Source organism: Mobula birostris, chromosome 1, assembly GCF_030028105.1.
Source record: "Mobula birostris isolate sMobBir1 chromosome 1, sMobBir1.hap1, whole genome shotgun sequence".
NCBI classification, from domain to species: Eukaryota; Metazoa; Chordata; class Chondrichthyes; order Myliobatiformes; family Myliobatidae; genus Mobula; species Mobula birostris.
Genome location: NC_092370.1, coordinates 210,904,813 through 210,918,071, shown reverse-complemented (window position 1 = coordinate 210,918,071; position 13,259 = coordinate 210,904,813). Strand labels below are relative to the sequence as shown.

The 13,259-nt window shown below is 37.6% G+C and overlaps 1 protein-coding gene and 1 long non-coding RNA gene across 3 annotated transcripts in view; one reads left to right on the top strand and one right to left on the bottom strand.

Moving 5' to 3' along the window:
* dync1h1 (dynein, cytoplasmic 1, heavy chain 1) overlaps positions 1 to 13,259 on the bottom strand; it is a 108,158-nt gene that overhangs the window by 4,895 nt on the left and 90,004 nt on the right. For both annotated transcript variants that reach the window (XM_072270640.1, XM_072270635.1), the window contains exons 66-74: positions 11,220 to 11,331; positions 11,046 to 11,106; positions 10,802 to 10,925; positions 8,107 to 8,220; positions 6,535 to 6,705; positions 5,165 to 5,382; positions 4,911 to 5,014; positions 3,208 to 3,419; positions 1,939 to 2,092 (exon numbers count right to left, since the gene is read on the bottom strand). In XM_072270640.1, the coding sequence (XP_072126741.1) occupies positions 1,939 to 2,092; positions 3,208 to 3,419; positions 4,911 to 5,014; positions 5,165 to 5,382; positions 6,535 to 6,705; positions 8,107 to 8,220; positions 10,802 to 10,925; positions 11,046 to 11,106; positions 11,220 to 11,331 (1,270 nt within the window). The remainder of the gene's footprint in view (positions 1 to 1,938; positions 2,093 to 3,207; positions 3,420 to 4,910; positions 5,015 to 5,164; positions 5,383 to 6,534; positions 6,706 to 8,106; positions 8,221 to 10,801; positions 10,926 to 11,045; positions 11,107 to 11,219; positions 11,332 to 13,259) is intronic.
* Positions 1 to 13,259, top strand: part of LOC140204184 (uncharacterized) — an 85,851-nt gene that overhangs the window by 18,650 nt on the left and 53,942 nt on the right. The gene's annotated exons all lie outside the window — the stretch shown is intronic.

Below are 13,259 nucleotides of genomic sequence, written 5' to 3'. Positions count from 1 at the left end.
GCTAAAGGCTCTTCAAAGCTAGTTAGCAGGTGCCTAGTCAACCACAAATAGTGCAGAAAGTTTGAGGGCAATATTCTAAAGTTTCTATTGTAAATCTAGTATTTAAGAATGCTAAGACCTATGACTGGAATTAATTTGATGTTTAACTTGATTAAGTGACACATAGATGGTGCATCTAATTTGCTGTTTGATGTAACTAAGTCTGATGGGAGTTCTGATTTTGCCAAGCTAAGGAGTTGGATACACTTCCTATCTGACAACTTAGCTCTTGGAGAAGAAACAACTACATTCTGCTGATTGGGATCAGATCTTCATCCAAAAAAATGCAGGTTAAGTATTAAAAACAAGTCTGCAGATGCTAGAAATCCAAAGCACCGCACACAAAATCTGGAGGAACTCAGCAGGTCAGACAGCAGGTGTTGAAATGTTTATTTTTCTTATACAAATTTAAATGTTGTCACTATAAATTAACAATTTTGCCCCATAAGTTATTAGTTATCTAATTCATTAAATGTTGAAAAACCACAGTACAAAGATGGGTGCTATACTGGGCAGTATTGATTTGAATAGACCTAATAAATCTTAGCAGATAATGGTATATTAATTGAAAATTTATTAACTGAAAATCCAAATTGACTGGGCAAATTCCTGATATTTTATACTTAACTCCTGCAAAACATGAAAAGGTTTCTATTAGAGCTTCTCAAATATATTAATGACATTTAAGAGACTCTTTCTGATAGAAAAATGGAGGGCTACAGAGGAAGGAAAGGTTAGATTAATCTTAGTAGGTCAAAAAAAAATCGGCACTACATTGTGGGCCGAAAGGCCTGCACTGTGGTGTAATGTTCTGATTTTACTAATGCTGTTCTAAGGTACTAAAAAAACTGTACAGCTAGCCATAAAGACATGACCCCATTTTAAATGCCCAGTATGGATTGATCCAAGCCAAAATGGTAGTTGTCCCCAATAAATGTTTTTAAAAATAAAAATCAAACCAAGGCGTGTTTCCTATTTAAGAATTGGAGTTGGCCATTTGGCCTTGACCTTCAGCCTGCTCCACCCTTCAATTAGATCATGGCTGATCTTGCCTTATCTTCAAATTCCTTGATATCCTCCCAATCCAAAATCAGTTTGAATGAAATCCACAATATTCTGGAAGTGTGTGAAGGCTGAATCAGAGTTCTGATAATTCACCACCCTTTGAGATCTGTCCATTTCAGTTCTAGGTAGCTTACCTCTTATGGGAGGGTCTCTCTACTTAACTCCAAACATCTATCCTTCTAAAACTTAAGAAATGTATGTTTCAAATTAGACTTGCCATCTCAGGAACCAGATACATATTTGCTGCAGTAACTTTATAGCAAGCACATCCTTTAAGGAAACCAATACTGCAACATAGCAGTCTCATCAGGGCACTATATATGATTAATACAAGACATGATTACTCTTGTACTTGAATCCTCTCACAATAAAAATCAACATAGCTTTTGTTTTCCTGCCTGTTTATAGCACCAGATTTTAGTGACTAATGATCAAATTCACTGTTCCTTTGACTATCAACATTTCCCAATCTCTCATCATTTAAAAACAAATATTCAGTGTTTGTTTTTATGTAAAGAAGCCAGTAAATCATTTATCCATGCTGTTGTCCTGCCAGGATATTGGGCAGGAACAGATGACTAGCGTTCACTTGACCAACAAACATCTCACCATGCATTGTCAATTGGTTGGATGCAGTTACTTAAATGAGTTTGGGAAACTTCTGATGTTACCAGCCCAAGACATAATTTAATTTCATATAACCTTGTATATAATTGCTTTATAGTTTCCCACTGCAACCCCCACAGAACTGTTACTATTTCAAAAGCTACAGTTTATATTTTTTCAATGAAATGTACAAAATATTCATAAGTTCAGGAAACAGTATTTCCTTACCTTTCACCATTTCACTGATTAGTGTCCGTAGGTAATTGGTTTGTTTTTTCTTGCCTTCGCACACTTGTACTACATCAGACAGGTCTTGGCGAATATCTTGTAAAAGCTTTGCCCCACTCTTAACTTCCCTTTCAAAGAATCTAAACAATGGATCCTGTAAAGATAAATATGTGTAACTCTTCCCTTTTTGTTGTGCACTTAATTAAAATGTCCATTAGCTTATGAAGATCGTAACTACTATACCACTGTAACAGAATTACTCTGGTCTTGGTCTCCCAGTTCTTTCAACTTGTCTATTTTCATTCTTAAAATATAAAACCAGTAACTACCTTAATCTTCATTATCTACTACAACAACCCATTTTACAGCTTTAAACAATTAGACCATAAATTTAGGAAAAAAATAGGACAAAAAATGATAATTGAATGGTGAAAAACCAGTACAGTTCTGGCATCTCCTTCACTGAATTCATTAAGGAGAATATCACTGAACTGGACAATGGAAAGACCAGTGTCAGACTTAGAGGAGCCCATTATAGTTATCAATTAGGACCCTTACCGTGCAAAAGCAAATGTTCGAATGGTGTACAAGTAGGAAATTGATGGTGAAAACAGGCAAAAATAGAAGATGACCATATTCAATTACTTAAAGGAGATGGAAAGGTAGTTTGAATGGATGAATCAGATTTAGCTAGATTTTAAAATAGAAGACTATATAAAATTTGGCATGATGAGGAAATCTCATTTGGTGGGTCTAGGGATAAGAGTAAAGAAAGGAGCCAAGTATTGTGAAGAGATGGCAGAGGTAGTTGACAATGTAGTTCATGGGCTGCCTACATTTGTGACAAGAGGCAATTAAGCAGCAAACAAGAAGTTGTTCAAAGGACATCCACATCCTCAATGTCAACATGAACTAGGAGTAGTGCCAAGTAATTTACAACTTTGGCGTAAGTGCTCTTTAGACAAGCCTTGTGAAAGAAGCCAGTTATCAGCGAGTTTGATCCACATTCATTAAGAACAGTGAATATAGCAAAGGTTATGCTGAAGACCTCTATCATTGATGACCATAGATTTTATTAATATTCCACTGTATTAGCCAAGTGGCAGCATGTTATGTACTCAGGTCAATGGTATTACCATACAAGTCTCAGAAATTTCATTATTAAATTATTGGAGTACTTGTTCTTTGCAAATTTTGTAATTGTAGATACCATGTGAAAAACAGCATTTAAAAAATACAATTTTCCCTTTAATTAACACTCAATCTTACCTTAATGTTGTCAACTGTGCGTTTAAGATGGTTAAGTGACTTTGGAATAAGTTGGAGCCAGTTGCAGGCTGTGGTATGAAGACTTCGCATCCAAATTGGCCGTCCATCTGAAGTTGAACCTGTACGTTGCTTCTTCTCTGTTTCAGCGTAAGCTAGATCATCCTCATCCTCCAACATCTGCATTTTCAGCATTTTGCTGAGCATATCAGTTCCTGAACCAGATAAAGGGTCAAAGGATCAAAAGATAGCACAGCTAAGATACTTCTCAATAATTAAAATATGAAAAGTAGCAGAATAGATTAATTTCAAATTTTAAAAAAACTAAACATTTCAAAATTAAAAGTTATATTGAGAAAGTAATTGAAAACATAGTATTTTTTCTACCACCATATGTAGGTGACCAAAGAAAACTCCAGGAATATTTTCACTTAAAAATGCAAATGTTTGTACCTCAAACTGGTGATTGTGAGAAAACTACCCCAAGAAGCAACATGCTGAAAATTGAGTTCTCACTAGCACTATGGACTGCGTTCTTATTCAAGCACACAAAAAACCACAATGGCAGTGTTAGATGGAAATGATCTTCATATTTGTAGAAACAGTACAAAGAAAACTCAAGGTGATGCATAAAAGGAATACAGGGATATAATTTAAGTTGTGAAATTCTCCCTCTCAAAGGACAAAAATTATAATGAAACACCGAATGTAACCTACTCCTATTGAAGTATTTCACTGCACATATGATAAAGTTAATATACTTCTGACAAAATAACATTTCACTCCAAGGAAAAGTATGTACAAAATTAGCCATTAAAATGAGTTAACTCTTATCAATCATTCTGCACTATAGTGTAACTAGGTGCTTTCTTGTTCGAATGGTTGCCACTTTTAGGCAGATTGGAAAATATGATGCAGAAATAATTGCAACTTCATGCATTCAGAAATATATTATAAAAAATCCTGATTAGTTATGCGATGAAAACCATGAAATGCAGAAATGATTTCATTGTATACACAAGGATTTCAAAGCTTGCTGGGGGAGTGGAAGAAAAACTATTTAGTAGAACCCACAATAAAACTGGGATAGCTTTCAGTCGAAATTTACCTTAAGCAGTGGAAATTGCTCATGAAAAGGAAGAAAAGCAAAGTTTGTTACAGTCAAATACAACATTATGATTTGTTCAGTAAGAAATAATAAATGAATAAACAGTAGAAAATGAGGAATCATATTACTTTTGAAAATGTAACATTCTACAGCATTACTGTACACGGCAAAGATCCAGCCAGAATACCCTGCCAGCATCTTCCAAACTCATTGCTCTCACTATAGAGATGAAGGGCACAGGATGGAAATCTAACTTGTAGGTTTTCCTCCAAGTCATAAACAATTTTGATTTGAAATTATATTGCCAGACCTTTATCATCTCTGGGTCTAAATCATGATCCTTCTTAAAGTGGTTACAATAGCAAGATTGTACCTTCACCAAAAGGAATGAAGCAGTTCAAGACTAAGGCACACCACCACCTTTTCAGGGGAAATAAACACCCTTTTCAGTGGGACTCAGATCCCAGAAAATGAAAAACAACCTGCACTAGATTAAGCACCATCTTTATTTGCTGCAGTATCTCAGGTTCTCAAAAATCCAACACATTCAATTTAAGTACTTAGAAACAGTAAAAGTAATTGGAAATCTTATACTTACCCTGTGTGGTTAGAAGCACTTTTTCAGCATTGTTTGGTAAACCCAGCCAGGATGGAGTCTGGGCGTCAGGAAGCAGCTCAACCCATTGTATGAATTCTTCTCGCCTATGTGCAAATCATCATTTGTTAGAGAAAAATAGTTCTAAATGACAATTCCACAAAACCATCAGAAAAAAATCCCACAGCAAATAATTTAGCATCCTCTCAATTTTATCGTGATGTTTAAAACAATTAAATATCTAGAAAGACCTTTACCTGATTCCATCTGGCATTAGAATATCCTTATGTCCATCGACTTTGCATGCCAATTTGAATTCACTGTCAAAGCTAGCAGTTGTAAATAAACGCTCCAAGAAGGAGTTCAACAACCGCTGGTCAAATTCGTTATCAATACGGCCACCATAAATAGACTGTGCCATCAGAGTTTTCAGAGCTGCCCAAGGAATCTTATCAGGTGAAATGTTTTGGCGTCCCTGCAGAAAAACAAATTATCTCAGTTGGAAAAATTGTTGAAACAGCATCCTTAGTTTACTTGGGCTACAAATAAATTAATAACTTTAAACTTCATACATTGCACCAGATAGTACTAATAATTTGTGCAAAAGGCTTTCATTGTGATGGATTTTTCAGTCAAGTTTATCGATTTTGCTGACTGAAGCCAAATAAAGATACTTTTAACTTCAGTTTTCCAAAGACACAAATCAGAGTATAATTAGAAGATTGCGTTTATATGGCCATTACAAATCAGCCCAATATTTCTTTGATTATTTTTACAAAAAAAATGCACAATTCAGCTTAGTTATTTAAAACCATCTGCCATTCAATGCTATCCGTGTTTGTTGTTTACTTTAACACCATTTTCCCACATTGACCCCCACTGACCTCCATTTTAAATATAACGTATGCAATAAATATTCAAGAGTAGCAAGCTCTAAAGTGAATCATAATCCTTTGAATCAGGTTCTCATTTTGAGTCTTTCAAACACTCCAATATTCTAAGATTAAGCTAGGGGAAAATATAAAATAGTAGGAATAGGCCACCTAGAATCCTCAGCCTACATCACCACTCAAGATTGTTTAATGTAATTTCCAGTACATAAATGTAAAGGAGACAAAATAATTGTTCACCACTCAATGTCCTAATTATTTTCCCCAATCTGCAACTCTTCATCCCAATTTCAGATAATTAAATTTCTTGGTCTGCATCAGATAATTAAATTTTTCTGCATCACCTTTAAATACCTTTAGTGGTGTAATATAGCAATAAGCTTTCTGCTTAAAAGTGTCCATGCCAATTTTTAAAAATTGTGCTTTAAATACAAGCTAAATACAGGTAGATTTGCATCATTTCACAACAAAAGGTAATTAATTTCAATACAAATGAAGACTGACCTTGATTTAAGAAAGCAAATGGCTTCATTGTGTTCAGAACAACTAATAGTTGTCAGCAACATCCACATTATTAATTTAAATCTTGCCCCCAAAATTCTGACAACATGGAACTAATAGTCCCCTCTCCATACCTGAGCCACAATGTTTGTATTTAGTCATAATGTTCTAATTTAATCCATACAGTTATTACACATTGTCCTTGCTTGCTTTCAATGTTTGGTACAAATATTTACCTTTGCTGTATCATCCAGCCAAGTATCCACTGTATCACAAGCAGATCTTAAATCTGATTCACCAAACTCGTACTTTTTGGACCATCCAAGGGGTGCATATCGTAGACGTTCTTGAATAATAGCATGGAACCAGCCCAGTAGGAAGTACAAGCGTGCGCGCTCATTTGGTGCCTGAAAGGATAAAACAATTATTCAGTGATTCCCCTATCCAGTACAAGTTTTTTTTCCCCATACAAAAATAATCAGCTAAACATTTTGTTGGGAGGTTTCAAAAACTCTGTAAACTCTGCATGAAAAAAACAGGGTTGGACTATGAGGCTTACATTACACAAATAACAGTAAATTATCAGAAAATGCCACTGAACCAGTAAAGGTAAAACTGCTTTGACATCCAGCAACATTAAAGTACTTAGATTTATTCATTAATTTATCTTTTCATATTTATAAATACTTAAGCAGATAGAGGAAAACAACTTTATATTACCATAGATAGGTAAAAAGATGGATCAGAGGATCAACTACTGTTTTGGATCTTTATGCAAATATTTAATGAGTACTCAATAGCACTAATTAACTTCTGTGATACCATTCTTGGTAGATCAGCATGATTAGGTTAAGTCTGATAGAGAAACTCACAAGCAGACTGATCCAATATCTGAACATATGCAGTGCTTTCTCTTTGATTTCAGTCAAGTACTAATGTTCTAGAAATTAAATATCCATATATTCTGAGAATGTGGGATGAAACTATTAGTATTTATCAAGGATGGTTTGAAAAACAACTAACTCCTACTGTAAAACCTTAAACCTTTAATGAATATCTTGCCTCTGACAAGTCATGGTGGTTTGCTAATCTTTATAGTCTACCTTGTTATAGCCAGGGGTGGTATTCAGGACAAGCTCCCACTACCTATTCCCAATGGCAAGCGCCTCCAATAGCCTCCGACAACCAAGTCTAGCTCCTGGCCTTCACATGTGGCTTAGCTATTAAGCCTGGTAGAACCATCTCTACTGATAGGAGAAGGGGCAAAAGTGGGTTACTGGTGCCATAAAACCACTTTGCTTTGGGCAGATGGGGTTTGCCAGCCATGGTTGGCAGCTCATTTTGAAGAAAATCTCTGATCTCAAACCTCCACTGCCTTGCAGCTACACCCACTCATGGGGAAGGCTTTGAGAGTAAACCCTGAGGGAAAAATCCAGAGCCGAAGTCCCTCAGGCAATCCTACATTGAGTTCAATGCTGACTGGTAACTCCTATGATGCTGCTGTCATTGCTTTGGTGACGTGTGGAGAGGAGCTTGCTACATGGGCAACAGTTTGCTCTCCATATCATACTGCCCAGGCTTGCGTATCTAGACAGCTCGGTTGCAATATCCATAGTCAAATCTGACCGATGGAGGGCTCAGTTCTAATTTTGCTCTCCAGGTAAAACTCAATAATAGTCATCTGCTCTTTATTAAGGGGCCTTGTAACCACACCTCTTGTCTGCTGACGAAAATTTTGATTAGTACGTTGATTAAAAAGAACAACTTCACCAACTGAACACTGGAGTTAAATCTAAGTACGTTCTTACTTTGCACATCCTTGAAACTGGGATACTACTGAAAGTCCTCAGCATGTTGGCTTTCACACCAGGTGGTGGTTCAAAGACAAATATTCGGCCTGCTCGCAACAAGTTCACGGGAACCTGCCAAGAAATTAAATGGTTACATGAGAAATTCAAATCAACATGCCTTGCAAAAAAAAATACCATTTTGAATCTCTAAATCAAAATAATCAGCAGCAGGGCATGAAAATTACAACAAGAACTAGCACTTCATAAAAATTCTGTAGATTAATGGAGAAAATAAAATTATTCCCCAAATTATAATGCCATTATTCCACTCATATTTCTGAGAATGTGTACACTTTTGATCAAGTTGCAGAATGAACACAACTGCACACTACCCAGAGTGACAAAATAGCAACAAACATGTTGGCACAGTTAGTAAGCATGCAGGGTACACCAAAATTGTTTATAGTTAAGGTGCAGAAGGTTATCTAAAATTACAAAAAAATGTAGATGAACAGAATAGTGGGCCAAGGACTGGCAGATGGATTTTAACCTGGGCAAGTGCAATGTGTTGCATTTTGCCAAGATAAAACATGGCAGACAATATACAATAAATGGCAGGGCCCCGCAGAGTGTTGCAGAACCAACTGACCTAGAGATACAAGTACCTGGTTCCCTGTATTTATACAGGATACTGAAGGCAATGTTTGGCATGTTTGCTTTCTTCAGACAGAGCACTGAATTCAAAAGCTGGGACATCAGTTAAAACTAAACAAGATGTTGGTGGGACTGCACATGGAGCATTGTTTGCATTTCTTTTCTACATAGCTACAGGAAGGATGTCATCAAGCTGGCAAGCATACAGAGAAGATTCACAAGGATGTTATCGGTGGGCTTGAGAAACAAGGAGACATTGGATACATTGGGAATTGATTTTCCTGGAGTGTAGAAACCCAAAGGGTGCTTTATAGTGTTACATAAATTCACGAGGGCATAGATAAGGTGAATGGTCACAGATCCCACCCCCCCACCCCATGGTAGGACAGTAGAGGGGGGTAGATTTAAGGGGAGAAAAATATAAAGGCGACCCAGAGTGTATATTTTTGCATAGCTAATATGTGGTGTGACGAGAATACACATAGATAAGATGTTAGCTGTCCTGTGTGATCAGCAGTTCGTCTGCCACCTGTCTTCAAGAGAGAGATAAGGAACACAATGAAACAGCATCTGGAGATGTGTAATGAAGGGACAGGAGAGAGAGAGCTGTCTGGAGCGGCTCCCCCTTTGAACCCTGAACTGTTTGAAGTGATGGACAGGTGATACCCCAGCAGGGGGATAAAAAGGGACCGGTTCCCTAAGGCACACACACGACACCCGAGGTAACGAGACCCTGGAAGCGGTGCGCCTCTCACGAGTCGGTGGGAAGTACCGGACAACGCACAGGGTGGAAAGGTACGATCAGCGGGAACCCGGTGTGTGTCCGCCCTTGCTTGGGTGCCGAGTTCACTGCAGAGGATCGACCGCATCTGGAGGAGGGGTCACAGTCGGTGACCTCAGGTGACATCACCAAGGACCTGCCCAAAAGCTGCTTGTGAGCAATTATCGCCGGTCTGTGAGTGGAAGCCGTTTCTGAATGATCAGTCGTTCCCATTCTCTCTCTCTCCCTCCCCCCCCCACGTTGTCCATCGCCATGGCAACGATTACTGCGAACTGAACTACTAAATTGGACTGAACTTTGTGTCACTTTGAAATTGGTCATTTATCCCTAGACAACGATAGAGCTTGATTGATGCTGTTATCTTAATTCTGTGCACATGTGTGGTTATCATTGCTGAACTGTTGCATTTATTATCCTTTCGATTACTGTGTTGTTTCTTTAATAAAACTTTCTTAGCTCTAGTAATCCAGACTCCAACTGAGTGATCCATTTCTGCTGGTTTGGCAACCTAGTTACGGGGTACGTAACAGTGGAACAAGGTGTCACTGGTAGTGGCAGTGGTGGGTAGATTACATTTTTAAAAGACGCTTAGCTAAGTACTTGGATTAGAAAGGTTTAGAGGGAAATGGGCCAAAAAAGCGGCACAGTAGTATAGCAGTTAGCACAACACCTTAGAGCACTGGATGTAAGTTTGAGGTTTGATTACTGCTTATGTCTGTAAAGAGCTTATACATTCTCCTCACGACTCCTAGGGTTTCCTACCACATTCCAAAGACATTCAGGTTAGGGTTAGCAAGTTGTGAGCATGCTGTGGTAACACTTACAGGCTGCCCAGTGCAATGTTTGCTGATTTGACGCAAATGACGCATTTCACTGTATGTTTCGATGTACGTGACATAAAGCTAATCTTTAAATGCAAGCAAATGGGACGAACTCAGTTAAGCAACTTGGTTGACCTGAAAGTATTAGGCCGAACGACTGTTTTGGGCTGTAAAACTCTGACTCTCTGACTCCTTGCTAATTTATTTCATAGTCAATAATGAATTGTGATATAAAGACAATTAAGAGAAAGTACTAAAGCAAAACAGTACTCTACTATCTGATTAACTAGTTTTGGTTATTTTCTTTACTATAGCTTTAAGGCTGCTACTACATAAGTTAATCTACCTTTACGTCTTTTACCTATGGATAAGGAATGGAAGTGGCTATACAAATTATTCAGATACCACTGGGGTAAAAAATTCAAAGGCGTTAGAAGTATTATCATTGATGTTCTACCTTGGGATTGATCTCCATGGTCAGGAAGAGACGGAAATTAGCATGTGGTTGCAAGGAGTGCAACTTCTTCTCTAGTTGCATGAGCCAACCAGGAGCTAGATGCACATTCTTCAACATCACCCACCTTCAAAAGCAACAGGGATTAGATTGGTTACAATACAACTTTAATGTACAGGTACATTGAAGGTTTCTATTTAGGTACTCAAGGAACAAAATGAATCGGAGAAATAAACAAATAACTTGCCTGCCAGATTTGACAGCTGTATTAATAGCTTTCTCTGCCTGGTTGAAACCCTCTGCAGAACCTACAGAAAGACAAAACTCATTAAATATTCAACAGAAATATCAACTTAAGATCTCAAACAATGAAAAACATTTTAGTGAATCAATAAATTTACTGAAACAATAGAACTCTTACCAATGGCAATTGATGTAATTTGTGTGTTTTGCTCAGCTGCAAGATCTTCTCCACGTCCACTGGCATCATAGCCAGGTACGGAGCACATGAGGATAGGAGTGTTAGGTTTCACCTAAACAAAATGATACAAACAGCTCACCCTCAACAGACATACTGTGTATATGAATCTTTAAATTATGGGGTGAACTAGTTATAAAAGCCACTTGGCTGCAGCCTAAAACAATGTCAATATGAAGATAGCAATTCCAAAAGACTGAAAATTTATCAATTTAAAATACACAAAGCACACCTCAATACTTTAGAAAGTTAGCCATCCAAACATTGCCTGTAAAAAATATTCACCCCTCTCCCCTATGGAAGTTTTCTTGTTTTATAAAATTGAATTATAGTGGATTTAATTTGACTTTTTTTGACACTGAACAACAGAAAAGACTCTTTTGTGTCAAAGTGAAAACAAATTTCTACAAATTGGTCTAAATTTATTGCAATTATTAAACACAATAATTGTTTGCATAATTACTCATCTCCTTCAAGTAAATATTTAGTAGTTGCACATTTGGCAGTAATTATTATTGTGTATATTATTATTTTGTATGTTATAATTTGTTAAGTCTGCACACTGCTGTGCATTTTTAAATGTTGCTGCCGTAACAAAACAATTTCCCACTCGGGATCAATAAAGTACATATAATTATTATTAATTACAGCTTTGAGTGTGTGTGGATAGGTCTCTTTCAGATTTGCACATCTGGACACCGCAATTTTTCCTTATTCTTCTTTACAAAACTGTTCAAGCTCTGTCAGATTGCATGGGAGTTGTGAGTGCAAGTCCAGCCACAAATTCTCAGTTGGATTGAGGTCTGGACTCTGATTTGACCACTCCAAACAACAGTAACTTTGTTGTTTTTAAGCCATTACTGTGCAGCTTTGGCTTTATGCTTGGGGCCATTGTTTTGCAGGAAAACAAATCTTCTAAGTCGCAGTTCTTTTGCAGACTGCATCAGGTTTTCCTCCAGGATTTCCCTGTATTTTGCTGCATTCATTTTACCTTCTACCTTCACAAGACTTCCAGGCTCTGTTACAGTGAAGCATCCCCACAGCATGATGCAGCCACCACCATGCTTCACAGTAAGGATGGTTCATTGTTGATGTGCGGTGTTTGGCTTAAGCCAAACATAGCATTTAGTTTTATGGCCAAAAAGCTCAATTTTGGTATCATCAGACCATAGAACCTCCTGCCAGCTGACTTCAGTCTCTCTTCTGGCAAACTAGCTGAAACTTCATGTGAGTTTTTTCCCACCATGGCTTTCTCTTTGCCACTCTCCCATAAGGCTGCAACTGGTGAAACACCCAGGCAACAGTTGTTGTATGTGGTCTCTCGCATCTCAGCCACTGAAGCTGTAAATCCTCCAGAGTTGTCATAGGTCTCCTGGTGGCCTCCCTCACTAGTCCCCTTCTCACATGGTCACTCAGTTTTTGAGGACAGGATGCTCCAGGTAGATTTACAGCTGTGCCATATTCTTTCCATTTCTTGATGAGTGACTTAACTGTACTCCAAGGGATATTCAGTGACTTGGAAATTTTCTTATATCCATCTCTTGACTTGTGCTTTTCAATAACATTTTCACAGCATAACTTGGAGTGTTCTTTTGTCTTCATTGTGTAGTTTTTGTCAGGATACTGATTCACCAGCAGTTGGATTCCAGATACAGATGTATTTTTAAAATAATCAATTGAAACACCTTGACTGCACACAGGTCTCCAAAAACATAGCACCGTTTAACTAATTATGTGACTTCTAAAACCAACTGGCTACACCAGTGATCATAGTCATAGTCATACGTTATTGATCCCGGGGGAAATTGGTTTTCGCTACAGTTGCACAATAAATAATTAATTAGTAATAAAACCATAAATAATTAAATAGTAATATGTAAATTATGCCAGGAAATAAGTCCAGGACCAGCCTATTGGCTCAGGGTGTCTGACCCTCCAAGGGAGGAGTTGTAAAGTTTGATGGCCACAGGCAGGAATGACTTC